Source organism: Nomascus leucogenys, chromosome 6 (genome assembly GCF_006542625.1).
Source record: "Nomascus leucogenys isolate Asia chromosome 6, Asia_NLE_v1, whole genome shotgun sequence".
NCBI lineage: Eukaryota > Metazoa > Chordata > Mammalia > Primates > Hylobatidae > Nomascus > Nomascus leucogenys.
In genome coordinates this window covers 49,123,447-49,148,028 of record NC_044386.1, presented here as the reverse complement: position 1 = coordinate 49,148,028, position 24,582 = coordinate 49,123,447, and the positions used below count along the sequence as shown (strand labels likewise).

At 46.1% G+C, this 24,582-nt stretch overlaps 1 protein-coding gene across 6 annotated transcripts in view; it reads right to left on the bottom strand.

The window, feature by feature from the left end:
• Positions 1-24,582, bottom strand: part of MYO5C (myosin VC) — a 104,265-nt gene that overhangs the window by 57,301 nt on the left and 22,382 nt on the right. For all 6 annotated transcript variants that reach the window (XM_030814076.1, XM_030814079.1, XM_030814080.1 and 3 more), the window contains 10 exons: positions 24,409-24,490; positions 22,319-22,426; positions 16,755-16,861; positions 13,098-13,363; positions 8,879-8,960; positions 6,954-7,094; positions 5,025-5,150; positions 2,374-2,457; positions 1,135-1,269; positions 592-689 (listed from right to left, as the gene is read on the bottom strand). In XM_030814076.1, the coding sequence (XP_030669936.1) occupies positions 592-689; positions 1,135-1,269; positions 2,374-2,457; positions 5,025-5,150; positions 6,954-7,094; positions 8,879-8,960; positions 13,098-13,363; positions 16,755-16,861; positions 22,319-22,426; positions 24,409-24,490 (1,229 nt within the window). The remainder of the gene's footprint in view (positions 1-591; positions 690-1,134; positions 1,270-2,373; positions 2,458-5,024; positions 5,151-6,953; positions 7,095-8,878; positions 8,961-13,097; positions 13,364-16,754; positions 16,862-22,318; positions 22,427-24,408; positions 24,491-24,582) is intronic.

Genomic DNA, 24,582 nt, shown 5'->3' with positions numbered 1-24,582 from the left:
CAACCAGGTGGAAAGAAATGTGCTAGCTCGCCTGGCCCAAGCACCCACTGATGCTTGAATTTCCTCTACAAAACACCGAACAGGTGGCTCTGCAGCTTAGGTCTCACCCATCTGGTGACCCACAGGCACATTCACCACCTCCATAGACAGCTCATCCCCCTTTAGGCACCTCTTTCAGCTCTAGTAAGCTACAAGGGACTCGTTACACCTTATATTCACAAGCTTTGGGTCTCCTCCATGGGGTCCCAGAGAACAATAATGCCTCATGCCATCATGTGTGAGGACAAATGTTCTGACCTTCTACAAACACACATACTCATTCTTCTTTAAATCAAGTAAAAGGTTCAAGTTGCAAACACTTTAGTTGTAGAAGATTCTTTCAAATCTAGCCCTTTTGCTTAGCCCTGGAGATGACGGGGTTTAACCAGAGGGGCTGAGCTAACATTTTATGTAAAGGGCAGCACTGTTCTGTATCATTAAAAAAAACCCAGAAACAGGATAAATCTCAAGACAATTGGAAGCAAATTCTCCAACTTTATGGCAGAAACTGCCTCCCCACGTCTTCACTGTGTGTTGCATAACAACACTTACTCAAAGGGTAACTTCTCATCATTTGGCTTGATGCATCGAACGTAGTGGGGCGTCGTCGCATTGAGGGTCTCCATGAGCAAGTACAGAGAGCTGCGGAACTAGGAAACAAAGTTAGAGATCAAACATGGCTCTGAAATAATTTACTGCTTACATTACGGTAAAAAGCAGCCCAACCTTGTTAAGTTACTCAATAGGAAGAAAAGTTAACCTCACGCATAAACACCTATTATGAAAGGTTTCAGTCCATGACTGTGGTTTATCAGCATATCCTACTGTTGTGGACAGAACACTAATACTCCCAGACAGCAGAGAACTGAATAAACCATGTTATTGTGCAAAAGCGTGGTTTGCTCCAGTGCATGCTGCCTTGGAGTCCTGCAAGCATGATGATGATGAACTTTTTGCAGTGGAGTGCACGTTAGATTGGAAGAGCCCCAGTGTCCGTCCATGTCCAGGCCTGGAATGTGGGTCCTCTGAGTGCCCTGGCTCCCCAGGGCCTGGCCCTGCCTTTAGACCCCTCACTCTCAAACACCTTCTCAGTACCTTGTTCCCAACTGTGGTCCGGAAATGCTTGCTCTTTGGCTTGATGACTTGCTTTGCAGACTTAACTGTAATCACTGAACCAAAAGGAGAAGGAGGAGCTGGATTTTCTTGAAAAAAGTTGGCACAGAGATGAAACTGGAAGGAACAGAGAAGATCTCAATGTCCAAAAGCAACTGCCCGCAGTCCTCATTCATACAAGCCACATAAATGGTGACAACAACTCAGCTAAATTAGTGGGCAGTGAACAACCTCACCAACGTCTACAGCCAAATCTCAATTCCACAAGAGGATCGTCTTCCCTAGGGATGGCCCATGACTTCTTTCCCAAGAATGGGAACAGAGAAGAAAAGTGTGTGAATATCTGTATGTGGGTATCACTCTAAGTGTCAGAAAGTGGAAACATCTATTCTCACCTCCGTGCCTGGCTCACACGGTGTCTCCACCTGCAATCTCCTCCCTCCTACTCCACATTCTCATCCCTGCAGATCCCAACCCTTCCCAGGAATCTCTTAAAATATTTTCCAGCCCCACCCCCTTCGGAATGAATGAATTAATCCCAACTTCTCTCAACCGTCTTCATCTTGTATTTGTACTTACTACCTTCTGCTTTGTATCAGTTATTTCTTTAAATGTCTTATCTTCTCTCAGAGTGAATTTCATATTTTGTTTTATTTTGTTTTGAGACAGGGTCTTGCTCTGCTGCCCAAACGAAGAGTGCAGTGGTGCAATCATGGCTCACTGCAGCCTCTATCTCCCAGGGCCAAGCAGTCTTCCCCACCTCAGCCTCCCAAGTAGCTGGGAATACAGGCATGTCACCACTCCCTGCTAATGTTTTTTTATATTTTTAGAAGAGACAGCGTCTCGCCTTTTTGGCCAGGCTGGTCTCAAACTTCTGGCCTCAAGCAATCCACCCGCCTCCGCCTCCCAAAGTGCTGGGATTACAGGCGTAAGCCACCACATCTGGCTGGAATTGTGATTCTTTAATGGTTCTATTAACTGTCCTTCCTGTCATCTGCATGTTTGATTTCTGATTTTGCATATAGTAGAGATTTACAGTAGTTATCTTTTTGTATCTGTGAGCTACAACTTACCACTGTCCAGAGTTCACACACACACACACACACCACACACACACACACACTCTCTCTCTCTCTCTCTCTCTCCCTACTCTTCCCTTATATACATCTAGATCCATGTCAATTATATAATAACTTTAGTTACCCCTAGGACTTTACAGACCTTGCTTGCTCTCAGGATTTCAACCAGCATGTCATAGACTGTGTCTCTGTTTTTCTCCAGGAAACCTTCACATTTATACTCTACCTGTACAGAGAAATCAATTAATTATTCCCAAAGAGGCCAAAGAATATAGGCTCTAAGCACAAGTTTCATCTCTTTTTTAAGAAAGATTAATAAAAAAGGCTATAGAGGCAATCTTAAAAAAAGAGGTCTGGCTTCTGTGCATCATGGCAGCAGCCCCATTATGTATAAGCTGGGAATGTGTCTTCCCTCCTACCACCTGGATTTCTCACCTGCCTGCTGATCACTCTGCACTCACCTGTCAGCTCCCTCTGGCCACAGGGGTCCAGTTGCTCCCTGCGGTATGTGCAGTTCACACAAGAACACCTGACTTAGGTCTCCCTTTGCCTTTGAAGCCCCCAGGAGGAGGAAAAAGCTTAGTGGCGTTCATTGGGTTCAAACAGACATCGTTTCCTAAATCAACATTAATGTAGTAGAAAGGATAGAAAAACTGACCAGCTGACCACCAAGCCTTCGAGAGCCGCCAAGCCCTCAGAGTCAGGTTTAGAGTGGGTAAACATTTGCACTGCTTGAATCTGGCTTAGAAAAACCCTCCATGCTGCCCTTTCTGATGAGGAAGGCTTCTCGAATCCCTCAAACTATGGCATATCCAGGGTGGCTGCTTAAACATTCAACCCCCCCTAGTTTATGCCTCTGGATTGCATATCTTAATATGTGATAATATATTTTTCATAAATTAAAAACGTATATTAAAATTAATTTTTAAAACTGACAAAGAGGAAACAGGGGAGAGTGCTGGAATCCGGAGGCAGAGGGTTCCCTGGGCATGGCCTCTGCTTTGTCCCCCAGGTAAGGAAGTATCCTTGCCGGTAGGTTAAGATCCAGGAACACTGGCTGTTTGTAAACACTTCTTTGTGAATGAAGTACCTGGACTGTTGTACAAATTCTTCCAGAATGGTGGTGTGAGCCACTAGCAAAGACAGGCAAAGGTGGCAAATATAGAGCTTTCCCGGTCCGGGCGAGCATCTGTGGGGACAGTGTCACAGGCAGCTGGTGCCTCTGTTGGGGACTCTGGGACGAAGGGAAGACGTGCTGAGTTGCTACATCGAAGCTCAGCTGACTTGCATTCAATATGACCTGATTTCCCTGGCCAATGAGACTGAAAACCTAATCTAACCCCATAGTGTGTGTGGGTTCTTCCCACCAACCAATCCATAGTCCAGCCCAAACGCTGCCTAGTTCTTTTAAGGGAGATTCTTGGAAGTGGCAGGTGAGAGAATTACACGTACAGAAACTACATCCTATAAAGACAGACCCTTGAAAGAAATCCCATGTGTGCTTTTTATGGAGTCTGGTCTTTCCCCCTCCCTTTTGCTATGGGACCAGAACCCTGAAATTGTAAGACAATAGCTAGAAAATATAATTTGACATATGATCATTCATTTCATAGGCATCTTTTCAGGAGGCCATCTGAAAAAGTCTAAGCACTAAAAACTTATCTTTTTTTTTTGAGACAGGGTCTCACTCTGCCGGCCAGGGTGGAGTGCAGTGGCGTGATCTCGGCTCCATGAAACCTCTGCCTCCCAGGTTCCAGCAATTTTCCTGCGTCAGCCACCTGAGGAGCTTGGATTACAGGTGCGTGCCACCACGCCTGGCTGATTTTTGTATTTTTTAGTAGAGATGGGGTTTTACCATGTTGGCCAGGCTGGTCTCAAACTCCTGGCCTCAAGCGATCCACCCCTCAGCCTCCCAAAGTGCTGGGATTACAGGTGTGAGCCACTGCACCCAGCCAATCCTATATTTTAATATTTTACAGTACTCTGCTAGCACACAAAGGTGATCACAGCCTTCCAGGTTGCTGTCCCCTTCCTCCACCATAAGTCACTCGGGAGTGACCAGCTCTGACTCACAGCACCAGCCTCTGCGATAAACACGGACAAGCATAAGCCACTCCTGGGAGCCCTGGCACTGGGCTAGGCCACCAAGGCAACACCCAACCAGGACATGGGAGGAGGTAGGAGCTCCCTTAAGGAAGGAAAACAAATAAGAATGTACATTTAGGGCAGGTGGTTATGGCAATTTTTTCCTTCTGTTTTCTAAGCTTTCTATAATGCGATTTTAACAAAAATGTTTCATTTTAGACAACACTTGTTTGGTAAAAAGAAAAAGGAGACATATAAAGAAGAAAAAAGACACAAAAGATGAAAAAAAGCACGAAGATAACCCATCATCATCTTGAGTTAACCTATGTTGCCATTGTAATATAGTCCAGTTTAATGAAATAGAACTTCAGAAAAAGATATAGCTTTCATCATAGGAATCATGCTGTCTTGATTATCACAATTTCATACAGAAAACAAACTGATAAGAGGTTAATGAAATTCAGTAACTTCAGTAAATTCAAAATCAGAAGTGAGGTCTTCTAACAACACATTCGTCTTTAAAGTAGTACAGTTGAAACTCATGTATTTCGCCATAAAAACAAATCAGGAACTGTTAAACACACACTCATCAAAGCTACATGTTAAGTATGACTTGAATCTGACCAGAAACATTCCTGGCCTGCCTACTCCTTCTGGAGGTTGTGCAGGTTCTGGGGTTGACAGCATTGATGGAGACCTTCGCAGTACCTTATCAGCAAAGTGCTGGATGACAAAGGATGTGTTTGACATTCTAGGCTTTTCAAACAACGGGTTCCTGTTGACAAAATTATTATACAGCTTTTGAAGCCAGTTTTCATCAGTTCCATGTGGTAACTGGAAAAGAAAAATAAACCAAATAGCAAGTAAGAAAACTAGAGATTCATACAGGTGAGGAAAAGCACTAATTCTAAGAAACCAAGGTGATTTGGCACTTAGTGAACTGCTCTCAATTAGAGGGTATTTATTTATTTTTGAGATGGAGTCTGGCTCTTCCACCCAGGCTGGAGTGCGATGGCGCAATCTTGGCTCACTGCAACCTCTGCCTCCTGGGTTCAGGCGATTCACCTGCCTCAGTATCCCAAGTAGCTAGGATTACAAGTGCCTGCTACCACACCTGGCTAATTTTTGTATTTTTAGTAGAGATGGGGTTTCACCATGTTGGCCAGGCTGGTCTCCAACTCCTAACCTCAGGTGATCCACCCACCTTGGCCTCCCCAAAGTGCTGGGGTTACAGGCAAGAGCCACTGGGCCTGGCCTTAGAAGCTTTTAAAAAAGCAACTTTAGGCATTAATTTGTCCTTGATCTTAATCTTTAGGGCACTTTAAAAATTATTATTAATTGACAAATAGCAATTATATATATTTGTAGGGTATTTGAGGTGATATTTTAATGGATACATCAATGTCCCCTTAGAAGAACAAAACTTTAAAAAGAAAGGGTCACACAATGACTTTAGAATGAAGAATTTTATTTCTATAAAATAGGCAGTATTTTATTTCTTCCCAAAGAAGTCTAAATGTTCAGGAAAAAATAGTGTGGGTTCCATTACATGAACATGACCTTTATTCACGGGTGAATGGGAAAAGACTGGCACCTGAATAGAGAGTCCTCCCCTTCCCCTGCCTCAGGAAAATAGTTCTTCTTATTTTACTTCCTAACTAACTCACTCCTTGAAATAAGGACATACCTCCTCGTATTAAGCTAGTTGCGAAATTTGTTCTTGATACATGTGATTTTTTTTTTTTTGAGATGGAAACCCCGTCTCTACTAAAAATACAAAAATTGGCCAGGCGCTGTGGCTCATGCCTGTAATCCCAGCACTTTGGGAGGCTGGGGTGGACGGATCACGGGGTCAGGAGATCGAGACCATCCTGGCTAACATGGTGAAACTCCGTCTCTACTAAAAATACAAAAAATTAGCTGGGCGTGGTGGTGTGCGCCTATAATTCCAGCTACTCCAGAGGCTGAAACAGGAGAATCGCTTGAACTCAGGAAGCGGAGCTTGCAGTGAGCCGAGATGGCACCACTGCACTCCAGCCTGGGTGACAGAGCAAGACTCCGTCTCAAAAAAAAAAAAAAAAAAAAAAAAAAAAAAAAAAAAAAAAAAAAAAATCCTTTAACCCCGAAACCTTATTAATCCTCTCTTGGGGATTACTTGTTCTTGTGTCCCATGAGAGACACTGCCAGGCTGGCCCCCTTCAGAGTTTCCCAGAGGGAAATGGTAAGAAGAAAACTCTAGAGAGCTCTTCTGGTGAATCATACGATGATGATTTTTCTTGATGACTCACAAGAATCAGGATGTAAAAGAAAACTGAATTCTTATTAGTCACTGACAACTTGAGTGGAGTCACTTGCTGTTTCCATGCATGTTTCTACATACAACTTGGGACAGCCTCCATGCTGGATGTCACCTAAGAGGTGGTGCACCTCCCCAAAGGTGGTCTACACAGGCTGAGGGCAAAAGGCCCAGCAGGCCCTCTGGGGTCCCTGCTGTGGATGCTGTCCCAGCATTAATATCCATCCAACCAATTGGGTAAACATCAAGACTTTACAAGCGCACTTCAAAAAAACTGCTTTGCAAAATGCTCATCTGTTACTACTTAAAAGCTGAAAAAAACAATTATTCTTAAAAGTTACCAAACATTCTTCATCCAGTAATTCCAGAATTCCCATTTTTGCTTCAATCAGGTCAATAACTGGTTGGTTGTCATAAAAATCTATCAGCGTCCAAGGTATATCTTCCTTCATGTATTCTTCTTGTTCCAGTTTGAAGACATGCTGGGAATCCAAAGTTAATACAGAAAATAAAACAGAATATTAAAATATGTTTCCAAAGAGCAGGACGTAAGCATTTGGAAAACGTAAATGGTTGATCTGTAATATTTATGTTTAAAAAGAAGGACACTGAAGTATAGACAAGGCCCATACCATGATCAATACCGCTGAGTTCCTAAAGTGAGTCTAGCTGTCACCCTCCCACCTGGTCTGAGTGGGTCTCTACCTCCTAGGACGTGGCTTGGGCCAGCCTGTGTCACTACCAGCACCACATGGTACTCAGTGTGGTCCTACAGCCCCTTCCTGCTAGCAGCTATCCAAGGACAGACCCAGCCTCTTTGGCCTAATGCAGCCTGGCTGGGTATTCAGTTATATATGTTGATTCCAGTTGGAGAGCCCACACTTTCTAAGACATCATGCTATGTTTTCCTCAGGGGTTCTGAGGGAGCATAAGACTGAACACTAACAAAGGTATAACCTTTCCTTGGAGTAACTGTTAGGGTATTAAAGTGTGATTTCTATTATGAACTGGAATCAACATTCTTCCCTTGAACACGTAGCCAAAGTTTAGGATATAAGCTAACAGGAAAATGTGAGTTAGTAAAGCATTTTAGCTTTCATGGCTTTTCAGAAACAGAGCCAAATATAAATGTTAAGGAGGCAATTATAAAAAAACATATGAGAGTAGTTTCATGGTAGAGCCAATGTAGAAAGATGTCCAATCAACTTTTAATTTCATCGATTTCTGTTAGGAGCAGAAAGGCATCAGTACTGTTGGGAATTCAAAAGTGAATTAAATAAAGTTCTTGCATCTAGGGAACTGATTTAAGAGGTTGAAATTGTATTCAATACACATAGCAATAATAAATGCCCAAACAGCCACAAGTAGCATTTAGTCAACATTTTTTAAATTGTCTTATTCATCTTTCTATCTCAGCACTTAACTTGGTACCTGGTATACACAGTATGTACTCAAAAACGTCTTTTGAATAAACAAATCTTCCCAGTGGAAAAAAAAAAATGGAATCCATCTCCTGTCTGTTTCCATGGGAGGATACATTTGATCTTATCGTTAGTTAGGAAGGCACCATATATGTCTTGTTCTAAATTAAGGTTGGAGAAACTCATTCCCATAATCCATTGGCCATCTGCTGTTTAGTGCTGCATGCGCCGAGATAAGCACTGGGCTGAGAGAGACAAAGAATGCCAGTCCTGGCCTCTCCAGGTGACCAAGTCTATTTGGAGACTTGCATGCAAATGATGATAATTCCATGTGACAGGCCTGCGATAAGGAAGCACATAGGAAGAGGCCAGGAGGTATCGCGGGAGGCTCTCAGGGAAGCTGGATCTCAAAACACAAGCTGGAGTTGGCCAGGTGAAGATAAAGCAATGAGGAAAAAACAGGAGCACGTGGGTTAAGGCAGAGAAAGCAGCAAGTGCAAAGATAGAGAGGCTCGAAAGAAAGTGGAGGCCTCAAGCAACCAACTAAATAGTTTTGCCTGGCTGCACAGAGTGTCTGTATCCAAGAAGGGCAGTGAGGCTCACACATTGATTGGCAGGTGATTCAAAAAAGATGAAATAGATGAGGGTGCGATTTCAAGATTTGGCCACAAGGTGGTGCAGTGACCCAGCGTGAGGCTTCTTGCACAAAAATTTGAAACCTGAAGAAGGAAGAACGCCTCTTTCCATGATCACTCACACACACACACACACACACACACACACACACACACACACACACACACACACGGCTGAGAACTAGTCAAGAAGGCAGAAAGGTCACCTACCATGTTAAACTGTTGTTGCAATTTTTCATTAGCGTAATTGATGCAAAATTGTTCAAAGCTGTTCACATCAAAGGTTTCAAAACTGAAATACAATTTAAACAAGTTAAAATATAACCTGAAGGAAGACATATGCATTTGTTTATAGATATTTTTTGACGCTTAAAAGCTTAAATGTTTGCTATGCCTTCTACAAGTTTTAAATAACCCTCAAAGCTTCCGGTTTTAATGATATCCTAGTAGTCAGTTTATAAATAACCCTTTTCCTGGTTGTCCCCTGGAAGAAATCTGGTAGGTATAAAACACCTACCTCAAGCCAGGCATTAAAATAGCATGTCACCATATGTGTAGTCCACACAACAGTGATACTGGCAATTATTATTCTGACTTTATAGGTCAGAAAATAAGCCCGAGAGGTTAAGAAACTTGCCAAAGGTCGCACAGCTTGTGTCAGAACTTAGCTGCCAAGCTGCCTGACTGTGATGCCTGTGCCTCCAATGAGAAGGCAATGTGGTTTCCTATTCTCTCCTTTGCTGTTGAGGGGAGGAGCAGCACAATTGCAGCACAATTTTGCCTCCCTAAGGGGTGCTTTCATCGTTCCTAGAGGAAAAGGGCAAAGTCATTTCATATCCTACAGCCCAGCACACCCCGTCCAGGGATGAGACAGACACGGCTGGCTTCCATATTCAGACTTTCATCAGCTGCCTCTGCAGCTGCCTTGGAGTTGCAAGCTCAAGACCTGAGAGGAGCCCTTGGAGAGGCAGCTGCTACTCAGCTCCTGCCGGCTGTAGCCATGGATGAATGCGGCCCAGGATGTTAGATTAATTGATTCTTAAGAAAAGTCAGAAAACTGGGACTTTTAAGTGAATAATCCCACTCTGGAAAACATGGCGTGGGCCGAACAAAACAGAGGCACCAAATTTACCACCTGGCCAGATGAGCTCCTGCTGGAAGACAGCTTGCTGAGCGCTTTAAGGTGTCAGCATCTATGCACATCACCTCCTATAACCCTAATACAGCCCTATGTGAAGGGCTCTGTGACTCCACTGTCACACATGAGGGTCAGAGAAGGAGTGACCATGGTGAGGACCAACAGCCAGCAAGTGGTGCCAGAAATGCAATTCGACCCCAGTGCTTGGTTCCTCCAAAGCTTTGTTCTTAATCGCTCTAATCCTGAGAGGTTCCTGCCAGCTCCTACCACAGGTCCCCTGGGAGTCTCACTTGACTGAGCTGGTTTGGCACAATCTGGAATTCCTGGGCAGGGTAAGAACCTGGACTGTCCTCTAGATAGCTCCAGGGTGACTCATAGCAGCTCTGACAGCCCCATTCCACACGTAGCCTTGGTGGCTCAGAGATTCGGAGGCTGGTGTGCTCATGGAAGCAAGGCCAGGGCTGGGCCTGGGGGGATTCAAAAGGGCCTCACTGAGCTCTGCAGCTCACAGCTGGGGCCAAGGGCATGGCTTTCTAGAACCTGGCAAAATGTCAAACATCAATGCATTATTTTGGGGCACAAAGATCTGAAGTTTAGGACCCATGGAAAGACCTAGATCTGTGACTTAAAATACTAGAGGCACATTGGCTATGACAACACTTCACACTGGAACCATGCTGATGGTTTTCAAGGTACCTGCATAATTTCTTCCATCATATGTTCAAAATCACCCTGCAAGAGAGGCCCCATCTTGTAGATGCAGAAACTGAGGCCTGGAGAGGTTCTGTGACTTTCTTGGGGTCACGTAACTGGTATGCTACACAGCTCACTCCCAGGGGTCTGACCCCCAGACCCAGGTTTTTCCAACTCTGGGTCTAAAGAACATAAATACACGACAGGCTGGGGAGTCACCAGCCTTCATTTGCTCTCAGCTTAGACCTTGAAGCTCACAGCTTCAGCTTTACTTGCTTTCCAAGATGCTAACTCTTCCTGTGAGGCTTCCTTATTTCCAAGTCAAAAAGAGCTCTCTCAAAAGTTGCAGGTATGCCTGGGTGAGGGTGAGCCTAGAAGCGAGGCTGCTGGAGGGGGCCGGAAAGGATTGGCCCCAGGCTGCAGCCCTACTGCCTAAAGGAAAGCTGATTTTTTTGGAGGCGTATCATGAACTCAAGGGTGGCAGCAAACAGGCTATTGTCAGAATTTTTGAGAGGAATCTTAAAATAATTTACTCTAACAAGTCTTTGTGAATTTACAAATACTCTTATCTCAGGTTTTTCCACATAGCTGAAAAATTCAAATTCCTTATTACAGTGGTTCTGGATCCTGCCTGAGGGCCACCATCCAGCTCACTACTCCTTGCCTACGGCTGCCCTTGCTCTGTCCCCACCCCCTGCTAACCTCCAGCACACCTTCCTCCCTTCCCAGGACTCATCCCAACCTCTACTGCCGGCCTGCCGCCCTCACCAGTCTCAGTCCCACGGCAGCAGGAGCCGTAAGTCTATGCTGTTCCACCACTGCCTCCAACACAGTGCCTGGGACATAAACATCTGTTAGATAAAAATGTGAAATAATGGCCAAGTGCAGTGGCTCACGCCTGTAATCCCAGCACTTTGGGAGGCCGAGGTGGACAGATCACAAGGTCAGGAGATCGAGACCATCCTGGCTAATACGGTGAAACCCAGTCTCTATTAAAAATACAAAAAATTAGCCGGGCGTAGTGGCAGGTGCCTGTAGTCCCAGCTACCCAGGAGGCTGAGGCAGGAGAATCGCTTGAACCTGGGAGGCAGAGGTTGCAGTGAGCCAAGATGGTGCCACTGCACTCCAGCCTGGGCAACAGAGCAAGACTCCATCTCAAAAAAAAAAAAAGAAAGAAGTAATATACTGTTAAAATAAAGGACTGTCATTTAAAAATACATTTTAAAAACACCCAAAAGAACAGGGAATAACAGAACAATTACGTATTTCCACCACAATGAAACAAGACTATTTTTAATGAGGACTATCCATTTTTAAAAGTTCACTTAAGCTTCTACTGGCTGCTCAAACACTTTCTTGGAAGAAGACAAGGTAAATAATTGACTAGACTATCCCAGTAATGCATTAAGCATTTTATAACTGTTGACATGTACTATTAATTGGGAGCCATTATGTATTAACTTAGGATCTAAATTAAACAAAGCAACTCCCTTGAGGCACTGTCTCCCATTTGACAGCTATGGGAAAAGCTGCCTCTCCACCTGGGTGCAAGTCCAACGGCGTGGTGTGGACCTGTCCCCCTCCTCCCCAGGAGGCAGCAGCAGGGCCATGAAGGCCAGGGCTCGGCTCTCCCCTTTGCATGGGGAATGGGGTTGAGCTGCTTTTCGCCATGGTGTGGGGAAGATCCCCCAATCCAGGTGGAACACTCCATGATGCCTTTCGTGGGTCAATCTTCCCCTTCTCCTGCTTAGAAACCAGGGTGGGCCCCAAGAGAGGGGCAAGGGCTGGGCACTGGGGCCAGCTGCTAGAAAAGCCTGAGGGATAACAGTCTCCGTGGAGCCCTCCATGCCAGTTTCCACTCTGGTTACTCCATAGCAGTTTCAGCATGAGCTGAGCCCGGGGTTTAGAAAAGGAGGACGGGCAGAGAGAATGAAAAAGAACCCAACTCCAGGGTGGGATGAAGGGTAAGACCTCCTGGAGGAGGGCTGGGAAAATCCAAGACCTTCTCACCCAAGAACGGAAAAGGATTGGGGTGGGGGGGGGGTTGATCAGAGACCTGGGTTCAGTCCACCTCTGGCCACTAGGCTTGGGCAAGGTGCAAGCCTAGGTGACTTGTCATCTCCTGTGATTTGAATGGGAAGGGACCTCGGGGCTCCACACCTCAGGGGCCTTTGGTGGGAAAAGCAGAAGCAGGAGCCTCACAACTGTGCTGGGTTCTCCCACCAGTGCAGCAATTGTGACCAAGTTATTGAGTCTTTCTAAGCCTTGGTTGTTGCAGCTCTAAAACAGGGATAGTTACAAGGTTGTTTAAGAATTAAGTGAGAAAGCCCATGGAAGCCAAGCAGCCTCAGAGCTGGCACACAGTAAGCTCTTGACACTGGTCATTCCTAATTCAGCATCTCTTTAATGCACTTTAAATAAACGGCACCGTAGCCCAGGAGAGTGTACTTAGCATCTATAGGGGCAAAAGCAGAGAATGTTATTTTTCTAATCATGCGAAATACAAAAGAACCAGAACAAAATGATCTAAAACCATGGGGCTCTCAACATTCTCAACATTTAAAGGAGGAAAGACAGGCTCACTGAAGAGAATCTTACCCATAAATGTCCAAAACACCAATAAAAGTGTGCTGCTTGCCTGAAAACTGCAACGCTTGGTTAATTCTCTCCACAATGAAGTCGAACAGGTGAGCATAGATCTTTTTGGCCAGTGCATCCCTGGCGTTGACAGCCTGAGGCCTGGTCATGGGTTTTACCACCGTCTCAGAGCTTGTGATGATTTTGCGATTGCACAGCCACTGAGCAACTCTGCCACTCTCCAGGCCCAGGAGCTCACAGAACACCTTCAGGTGACTGTCATCCTCCTTCAAAAACAAGCACAAGCCCCGTCAGGTGGCCCAGCCATCCAAAGACACACAATCCCACTCGGCCAAGGCCCCCATGCCCACACTCAGGCCTGTGCAAGAGCTGAGTAGTAGCTGGCACAAGGATGCCCAGCCTCAGGAGGTGGAGACATAACTGGGAGTAGAGCAAGGGGGGCTGCAGCAGCGCAGGTCCTGCACCTGGCCCTTGGCAGACCACCCCTGCAGCCATGGCGGGGAGTCCAGGGCTGCGTCCCACATTGATTTTTCAATTTAACCAAAGAATGTCAGCGGTGACTAAGGCCATAGAGGCTACCCTCTCTAGACCCCGCCCTGTTCCTGTGGATGTGGATGCAGCCCTCTCTCTTCCCTTTGAACCATCCTGGGCCACTTGTCAGAGTGTGCACTCACCCTGCCTCACCTCGTGTGGCCAGCGGTTTGCCTGGATGGTTGGTCCAGGAGGTACCCAGGTGTTGTTGCCAGGGAGAAGCTGGTGGGAGTCCCATGGCTGAGCTAGTGCCTCAGCTGACACGAGGGCTGGGGTGGGACTTCTCCTGAATACACAAAGTGAAATCTTGCTTCTCCCCCAAGCCTGGGCATGAGAGCTGCCCCGCTGGCCAGCAGATGAAAAAAGGGAAGAGGTGCTCCCATTTCCCTTCAGCCGGTGTGGACAAAGGGCTCCTGTCCTCAGGCAAGGATGTGATGACTCTCAGCTCCTCTCTCAGGCAGAAGAACTCCCAAGGCAGGCTCCCCTGCAGGCACCATTCCAGCCCACCAGGAAACCCACATGATTGCACTAAAAAGCCTCAGGACACAGTGGAGGAAGCCACGGAAACAGTCCTGCCCCTCCCTGTGCTCTACCCACACCCCCTGCTGACCAATATCACAGTGACACAGAGCTGGCTTTGACGTGCCTGACCTCATAAGGGAAGGGACTGGCGGTGGCATTTGGTTTCCTTCCTTCTAAGAAAGAATGAAACCTTCTGAGTCAAAAACAATTCAGCTGCAGGTGCTGCTATGGGAAAAAAAATGCAAAGGGGCAGCAGCTTTTCAAAAAGTCAGATGGCTTCGTCCAAATTTAACGTGTCCAACATTTCAAGTTCCTGATACAAATGGGTGGAAATGGATCCCAAATCTAGGACCAATAATTACAGGACTGGGAATTTTCTACAAATATTCTTAGAAGACTTTCCAAAGGATTTTCAGTCAATCAATTTTAATTCCTCCTCCAAAATGCTACCTTAATAACAAGCTTCACAGGAGAGGGCTCAGTGTGATGGCATTTGTTGGGTAGAAATCACATTTTTAGTCTGTGGGGGTTTGGGATAAAAAAGGGCAGAAGCCTAGCTTCTCTGAGGTAACTGAGCAAGGAAACAGTGGGGGATCTGCCACTTCGGACACACCACACTCTCCCCCAGGCCTCTCGTCCCCTCTCTCCCTCCTTTCCCACTTGGGGACTGACTCACTCTGGGAGGTCTGGACACTGCGGGCAGGATGGGAGGGGCGCTGAGGTGAAAGCTGGAGGAGAGGAAGGAGAATTACTTCCCGGTCATGGCAACAGGCCTAAAACACTGAGCCCAGGAGCTCATGCTCCACTCAGCTCTGCTCTCTCCCCAAACCGCTGGTAGCAGACAGCCAAGAACTCACCGGTTACACAAAATGATCAACTATTCCCACCAGTTATTTGAGCGACATGAAAACAGACATTGTTACGGACTGAATATTTGTGTCCCTCCAAAACTCATATGTTGAAGTCCTAACCCCCAACGTGACAGTATTTGGAGATGGGGCCTTTGGGAGGTAATCAGGGTTGGCTAAAGTTGAGAGGGTGAGGCCTGCCATGATGGATTAGTTTTCTCATAAGAGGCATCACAGTGTCTGCTCTCTCTCCACCATGAGGACACAATGAGAAGGTGGCAGCCTAGGAGCCAGGCAGGAAGTCCTCACCAGAACCGACCAGGCTGACACTCTGCTCTCAGACTTCCAGCCTCTAGAACGGTGATGAAACAAATGTCTATTGTTTAAGCCACTCAGCCTGTGGCATTTTGATATGGCAGTCTGAGTTGACTAGGACAGACATGTCACTGTTAACGCAAAGCTTTAAAGGTGTGCAGATTCTGTGTTTCGTAGAAACATTTTTTACTTGTGTTTGTTTTCTTCTTTACATGGACATTCATGAGACTAATTAAGCACATACCCCTGCCCCAAGAATCACTACTCATAGTATGTGTCATAGAAGAAACACACATCAAGTTAACTTGTGTCCATTAAATAAAGAAATCTATCACAAAACTTACAATACATTCCCAGGAAGCCAGCACCACTGATGTCTGATTCAAGCAGGTATAAGGAAGTAGTGGGTGTCCTTCTGCTGAAAACTACCCAGTGCCCTTAAGGTCCTACGTGGTCTGCAATCCCCCTTCCCCCTCTGGTCTCATCCACACCCTCCCTGTTACTCACCCTCTGGATAAACGGACCTTCTTGCTGTTTCTCTTTGTCTTTTTTTTTTTTTTTGAGATGGAGTTTCGCTCTTATCGCCCAGGCTGGAGTGCGATGGCGCAATCTCGGCTCACTGCAACCTCTGCCTCCCAGGTTCAAGCAATTCTCCTACCTCAGCCTCCCAAGTAGCTGGGATTACAGGCATGTGCCACCATGCCCAGCTAATTTTTTCTATTTTTAGTGGAGACGGGGTTTCTCCATGTTGGTCAGGCTGGTCTCGAACTCCTGACCTCAGGTGATCCACCCGCCTCAGCCTCCCAAAGTGCTGGAATTACAGGCGTGAGCCACCACGCCCGGCTCCTTCTTGCTGTTTCTCAAATGATGTCTCCTGCCTGCGGGTTTCTGCACTTGCTGTTCTTCCCCCATCCACAGGCACAACCTGCTTCTTCATCCCCTGCAGGCCGCTGCCCACCACCTTCTCAGAAAGTCTTTCTCTGACCACCCCACATGAAAGACACAGCCCCTCTGCATGCCCCCTCTGCTTTACTTTCCTCTGTGCCAGCCGTCACCAGCTGCCTGAGCCCATATTTGCTTGTTGTGTCTCCTCCCTACCCCTGATCATAAGCTCTCTGAAGGGCTTCTTGCTTTATTTTGTTCACTGCTGTTTCCCCACATGCTATGACAGTCCATGGCACTTAGTAGGTTCTTCATAGATACTTGTTGAATAAAAGAAAAGCACACAGAAGATCCATTTCCCCTCCTCTACTGTTGCAAGGGGAGGAGGCTTTACTCCTCGAAGGCAAGCCCTGGAAACCCTTGCCGCCTGCTTCCTGTTAAACCAGTCTACCCAGGAGGCCGACTATGCCTGGTGCTAAAAAGCAAAGGCAGGTCAGCTGCGAGCCGGTTCCACTATGACCCTTAGACAAAGGAAAAGTAAAACAAATGAGCATCTCACACTAACTGAGGACCTCTCGTTGCCCACCGCGGTGATCTCCATGTTGCCCAGATGTAGGATGGCTGCCAGGATTTTAAAAATGTCCATCTGAAAATCCTCCTTGAAACCTGAAAACAAACATTTTCCCAGATTAGAAGACTGCATCTCTTCTATGACTAGTAAGATGGGCACCTGGATTCATTCAAGATATGCAGATAGCATCAGTGCCAAGCTCCGGGACAGGAACGTGAAGAGGACCCCAGGGGCATCTGGTGCACTGTTCCTTCTAGTCGACCTCTGTAGACACATACCATATATGTCTATACACAGGTTTCCCCTTTGTCATGGCCCTGCTAGGAAGTTCAACACAAAAATTAATATCCGAGTAACTATTTCGCATCAGGTTCCTCGGAGAGTCATCTTGCCTTGATTCTGTGCTTGATTTTGAATGTTTTTCATTTTTCTTTTTGCTCACAAGCTCTCTGAATCCCTGAATTATTTTTTAGGTGGGATTGCTGGAGGGATTCCGTTTGCCTCTCCAGATTCTCTGCTCTCTGCCCCAGGGGACTTGGTATAAACAAAGGTGATGGCCCTTCCTTCCCTCTGGCCTTTGGTTGGGTTTGATTCATGGGGAGCCCTGGCAGGAGAGCAGAGAGAGGAGCGGAGAAGGTACCGAGTGCGTCCTCACCAGCCCCTTTCCCTGTGAAGCTGCCTCCAACTGGCTGCATGGCTCGACTGACAGAAGGTCACCACCCCTCTGGGGCTGACTTTACCCAACTCTCCTTCTAGGCTCCAGAAACACTTGGATGCCCACATGGGAAAGAGCAGTGAACAGTTCTGCTGCTGCTCCCCAGGTGCCCATTGCCCCTTGTATTAATAGCTCCCCTAGACTCCACTCACACCTTTGTAGTTGTAAATAATAAATAATCCCTCCCTCTTGTATCCTATTGTGAGCCTGCCCCATGTTTCCCATTGGGACTTTGATTGCAGTAAGTAGAATACAAATTATGACTACATACCATATTCAGTCACCATGAGGGGATTAGCACATTTCCTGGAGCCAAAAAGAAAGGAAACCAGCTGCTAGAAAGGACTGTGTTTGAACCCTGTGAATCGCAGTGTAGACCCGCACGCTGTGAGCCCGGTTTTGCCAGGTCGGGATCCCCCATGTGTGTTAATGACACGGTGGTGACTTAAGGAGCTGAGAGATGCGCTCGGGCTGGCAGGCAGGCTCATTCACACCAGGCAGGCTGCCTGGTCCACCCTGCAATGGACACTGGAATGGAAGCCAGTGACCCCTCACTTGAGGATACCTGGAGTTTTCATTAGCAGGTAGGTCATGTTCTTTAACAATTTCAAAACCTACAATCTTTTTTTTTTTTTGACAAGGTCTCACTCTGTTGTCCAGGCTGGAGTGCAGTGGCGTGGTCTTGGCTCACTGCAGCCTCGACCTCCTAGGCTCAAGTAATCCTCCCACCTCCGCCTCCTGAGTAGCTGAGACTACAAATGCGTGCCACCACGCCCAGCTAATTTTTTGTAGAGATGGGGTTTCGCCATGTTGCCCAGGCTGGTCTTGAATGGCTGGGCTCAAGTGGTCCACCCTCCTTGGCCTCCCAAAGTGCTGTGATTATAGGCATGAGCCACTGCACCTGGCCCACAGTCTCCTCTACTACAAAGATTAAATAAAATCAGTCTCAAAAGATTTCAATCCAAGAACACAGGGAAGACTCCAGCTCCAGGTGAGTCCAGACACTTGCTGCCTTTCCATTTGGAGGTAACTCCTCCACCTGAAGGACAGATGTGTCCAACAGAAATATACCCCTAGGCCTCCACCACAGTAATGACAGGTAAGTGATCATGAGCAGCAACTAAAAACGCCAAGTGCAGAAGCCTCCATTCTGGCACTCCTCCCTGCTTTCTGTGATCCATAACTAAATCCCTTAAACTACTCCAGGCCTTCCAGAAACACAAAAGGGAGATGACAACTCCAAAGCAATAATACGAAAGAAAGAACTCAAGACCTGCGTTAAGTAATCACCCTTAGTGAGCCTGTCACACAAAAGCAATACCAGCCTGAATCAGATTTCCAGGGGGAGCTCACTGGTCAAGTTCCTAGAGCCTGAGGTCCCAGGGGACAGCCTGATTCCAAGGTGTTCGTCCCATCAGAGGGCAAGGGTCATAGCAACACTCAAATGGCAGGGATCAGTGGATGAATCACATGAGAAAGACACAGAAGAGCAGAGGAAAGGGACTTTTTAATCAAAATGCATCCCCTCACGCTTCTCCAGGGGTAATCTCGCTGCTAGCTGAGGGATCTCAGCAGCAGAAACGGAGGGGAAGGCGAAGGGAACACTGCCTTAGGCACTGTCCTTGGTATTTTCCACGCATCAGCTCCCCTCATGCTCACTACAGCCACACGAGGGAATCCTAGTATTGTTCCCATCTCACAGAGGAGGAAACTAAGGCATAGGAAGGTTAGGGAACTCACCCGAGGTCACACTGGGTAAGGCATATCTAAGCAGTTTACCACCAGTGCCCACCGCAATATGAGAAAAGACCCCAGCGCTCATGAGGCCATCTAGCTTCACCCTAGCGTGTCTAAACAGAGAAGTCCCGATGACCTCGTGTGAGGCAAAGGAAAAGTTTGAGCAGGGCCGCTTGCTGAGGTACCCTTTCTTGAAGGGAGAGGTGCAGGGAAGAGGTGCAGTGGCCCCAACCTCTTACCACCTGCCCACTTCACACAGCACAGCAGGCAGCCATCACCATTAATGCCGTGAGAGGACACGGTACTCCACCTCTCTACAAAACTCCAGAGGGCTTTGTCTAAAACGTCTACGTCTGTGCACAGGCTAAGTGTCCAGAGCCAGCCCCACACATGCAGGGCCCTGAGAGTGAGTGCCTCTCTCGCCTTGTCCCAGTCTTGGCCCTGGGACTGAGGAATGTGATGTGGAAATCTGTAAATATAACCTAAGTTGTGTGAAACACGGGAGCAAATGGCTGCAAATTGCTGATCTCCAACAATTAGAAAAGGTTTCATGGAAGAAGAGTTGGTCTTACTCAAAGTATGGTGAGGGTTTGGACAATTGGGAATGTGGAGAGCTAGAAGGCAGGGAGGAGCAGTTACCATGCACCTGCTACGTGCTTGGCCTGGTGCTAGGGATTTTTACACACACTTCCTCGCCAGTTGTCATGAAAGGTAAGGTGCGCTGCCACTCACAGATCAAGACACTAAGTCTTGGCTGGGCACAGTGGCTCACGCCTGTAATCCCAGCACTTTGGGAGACGGAGGTGGGTGGATCACCTGAGGTGAGGAGTTCAAGATCGGCCTGGGCAACATGGTGAAACCCCATCTCTACTAAAAATACAAAAATTAGCTGGGGGTGGTGGCATGTGCCTGTAATCCCAGCTGCTCGGGAGGCTGAGGCAGGAGAATTACTTGAGCCCCGGAGGCAGAGGTTGCAGTGAGCCAAGATTGCACCATTGTGCCCCAGCCTGGGCGACAGAGCAAGACTCCATCTCAAAAAAAGACACCAGGTCTCAGAGTGGGTAACCTTAGACTCATACCAACTAGGATTTGAATTCATGTTCATTTGATCCCAAAGCCTACTCTATTTGCCCTACATTATCTTCCTGTGAGGAGGAGGACATGATAAAGGTGGGAGAGAATAGAAGGATCAGGGAGATGAGGGTGGGCAGGGCAGGGCATATCCTTCAGCCCAGCCAGAGCTTGGCCACCTGTCCCCTGCTCGCGCACCGAGCCCCCTCTCCATGGAGTACATTATACAAAGATTGAAATGATGACTATAATTATTTTCAGTAAATGTAAGTCAGTGCCAAAAGTGTTTATCTTATTATTATAAAATGTTTAAATTGCCCTTCTCCTTGAAGCAGGTTTGAGGGAACAGTCTGATGGTGATTTTGCTTAGAAAACCATCTTGTTTTCATTCTCTATTATCCAGCTGATCGTCTTGCCTATTCCTTGGACATATTTAACCTGAAATTCTTAGCCTTTTACATTCAGATACAGTCAACCAGGCCACAAGACTGAAAGCACTTAGAATGAATTGGTGGGAGATTTCAGCCCGAGAGATTTCGGCAAGACGTAGAAATGGCTGGCCGGGCGTGGTGGCTCATGCCTGTAATCCCAGCACTTTGGGAAGCCAAGGCGGGCGGATCACGAGGTCAGGAGATCGAGACCATCTTGGCCAACACAGTGAAACCCTGTCTCTACTAAAATACAAAAAAATTAGCCAGGTGTGGTGGCGCATGCCTGTAATCCCAGCTACTTGGGAAGCTGAGGCAGGGGAACTGCTTGAATCGGGGAGGCAGAGGTTGTGCCACTGCACTCCAGGCCAGCCTGGCGACAGTGCAAGATTCTGTCTCAAAAAAAAAAAAAAAAAAAAAAAGAAGAGAAAAAAAAAAGAAAGAAATGGCCAATGGCCTCACCCTGATCAGAAGCTTTGACTTGCAGCTTCATGTGGATGTCTAGACTCATACAGAACGAGACAGTGAATGCCTGTTTTTATAAATACCATCTGGTAGACAGCCTTTCTGAACATGAGCTCTGTGTGGGAAAAGTAAGGCGAGAAGGATTGGAAAAAACTGGCTGTGCTGTGATAGTCGTGCCTGCTCCACCTGTGCCGGCATCTGAGCGATAGAAGATGGGGTTTTCTGTACCAAATGAGATGCTCGAAGACCCTGGAGTGCAAAAGCCAGTTCCACTCTGAATCAGCTGCCTAACCTTGGGTAAATCACTTCCCATCTCTGTGCCTTAGTTTCCCTCTTGTAAAATGGAAGAAACAGCAGCACTGACTTCCTAGGGTGGTTGCAGGGATTGAATGAGTTCACACAGGGTTATGAAGTGCTTAGGATGGTGCCCAGCACATTGTAAGCTCCAGATGAGTGCTCACTATTTTACTGTCATCATCAGGAGACCTATGAAGGCCACAGAGGGCCAACGTTTCACTTCTGAACCGAATTGGACCTTGGCTTCACCGGTCATCTTGTATTCAGCCTAGAAGAGCTTACAGCAGTCACGGGACTTGCAGCCCATGTCTCTAACAGCGAGCCAGGAAGGCTGAGGAAAAAAAACGAGTTAATTTCTAGCTCTTTTAAGGGAAAAGCACAGTCTTGACCACTTAGTGTCCAAATATGTTCTGATGGTTTGTCCTAAAATTAGAATTGATTAGGAGCCTTCAGAACACACATTTGCTGGGAATCCCCACCTTTTAATTTTTTTTTTTTTTTTTGAGACAGAGTCTTGCTCTGTTGCCAGGGTGGAGTGCAGTGGTGCGATCTCGGCTCGATGCAACCCTCTGCCTCCTGAGTTCAAGGGATTCCTCTGCCTCAGCCTCCTGAGTAGCTGGGACTACAGGCGCCCACCACCACGCCCGGTTAATTTTTCGTATTTTTAGTAGAGACGGGTTTCACCATGTTGGCCAGAATGGTCTCGATCTCCTGGCCTTGTGATCCACCCATCTTAGCCTCCCAAAGTGTTGGGATTACAGGTGTGAGCCACCACGCCTGGCCTTAATTTTTTTTTAAGAGAAAATGGCTACATCCTTGGATGGGATATTTTCCCTTACCCAGAAGCGTGAAGGTCTTTTGAGTCTCTACCATTTCAGCTCGATCATTCACACCCTCAATGACAGTATTGCCTCCCATTCTCGTATAATTAAATTCTTCGGCACTCCCTGAAATCAAAAAGTAAGATTTGTTATGTCTGTAACACAGAAATTTGGACATATACATTTATCAGAAGAAGGGAAGCTCATACTTAATGAGATGTGTCATGCACTTTACACAGTTTATTCCATTTATTCCTTAGAACTCTGCATTACAGCCAGGGGTGGAGGCTCATGCCTGTAATCCCAGTACTTTGGGAGCCTGAGGCAGGGGGCTTGTTTGAACCCAGGAGTTCAAGACCAGCCTGGGAAAAAGGGCAAAACCAAATCTCTTCAAAAAAATTAGCTGAGCGTGGTGGCACATGCCTATGGTCCCAGCTATTCAGGAGGCTGACGTGGGAGGATTACTTGAGCCCAGGAATTCGAGGCTGCAGTGAGCTGTGCTGACACTACTGTACCCCAGCCTCGGTGACCCTGTTTTAAAAAAACAAAAACAAAACAACAAAAAAAAATTCTACATTACAGACGCAGAAGCTGAGACTCAGAAAAGTGAAGTGACTTTCTCAAGTTTCGATAGGTAATGGCACGCAAGAATTTAAATGCAGGCCTAACTCTAAAGCTTATGGTTTTTGTTCCTGCACCTAACATTTTTATATAGCTTTATTGAGGTTTATTGAATGTACAATAAACTGCATATGTTTAACATGTACAATTTGATGAATTTTTGACATCCATATACTCTTATAAAACCATTAGCACAATCCGGATAATGACTCTCTCTCTCTCTCTATATATATATACACACACACACACACACACATTTATGTATGTATATATGTATATATACACATTTATGTATGTATATATGTATATATACACATTTATGTATGTATATATGTATATATACACATTTATGTATGTATATATGTATATATACACATTTATATATGTATATATGTATGTATGTATACACATGTATGTGTGTGTATATATATATATACACATACATCTAACATTTAAATAGTAGAGGATCTTTCAGAAAGCCCTTCTGCAGGTTCGCTATTCACATTCTGTTTGGTAGACAAGGCCAAGGATATTACCTTCATGTGAAATCTGCAGAAACTTAGATTCTAAGAGTACAAGCAACTTCTCCAAAATTAGAGAGTGTGAGTTCAACTCCAACATACTAGAAGTTACCTCCGACAATTCTCATCTACCAGCATAGCACAAATGGCTAAGGCAGGAGAGCCATGACAGCATGGGGCTCAGGGCCTTTTGTATTGAAGGACAAACAGCCCTATGTTTTAGCCATCTCTGGAATATAATTAATTATGACTACAAATAGTGAATGACCTTGAGCCATCAAGGAAGGTCAAATTATGATAGAGGTGGTTTGTTTTAAAAAGTGGGTTAACATGTCATGTTCAATGAAATGGAAGGTTTGGTGACACCATATGTTCCAGCTGTCAGGAGGTCTTATTCAGGTGGTTCTAGCTGGAGGACCATAAATACCCAATGAGCTTTTTTTTTTTTTTTGAGACAGAGTCTTGCTCTGTTGCCCAGGCCGAGTGCAATGGCATGATCTCGGCTCACTGCAACCTCCATCTCCCGGGTTCAAGCAATTCTTCTGCCTCAGCCTCCCAAGTAGCTAGGACTACAGACGCACGCCACCACACCTGGCGAATTTTTGTATTTTTAGTAGAGACAGGGTTTTGCCACGTTGGCCAAGCTGGTCTCTAACTCCTGACCTCAGGTGATCTGCCCTCCTTGGCCTCCCAAAGTGCTGGGATTACAGGCATGAGCCACCACGCCAGGCCAAATGAGCTTTAAAAATAACTCTCAGGCTTAAGAGTGCCCCCTCTCTCTAAACTCATTCCCCCAGCCCTAATCCATCCCATTAATTAGATGCACCAATTCTGTCCTTGAAACCAAAGAATCTTGTATCTTTGGGCAAATACTTAAAAAATATATATTACTATAAGGAGAAAGTTAACCTAGAATTTAAGCCCCCCATAAAAGAGAGACCCTTTCATACACGATCCATCACATACCCAATTTAAGATGTTTAAATTCCGACTGCTGTGCAGATGCACAAAGCTGATAGAAAATGTGGTAATTTCGTTCATTTTCCGACTGTAAGATAAAGAAATGTCCTCAAAATTACACCAAATCCTTACAAGCAAAAATGCCAGGTTTTTTTTGTTTGTTTGTTTTGTTGTTTTTTT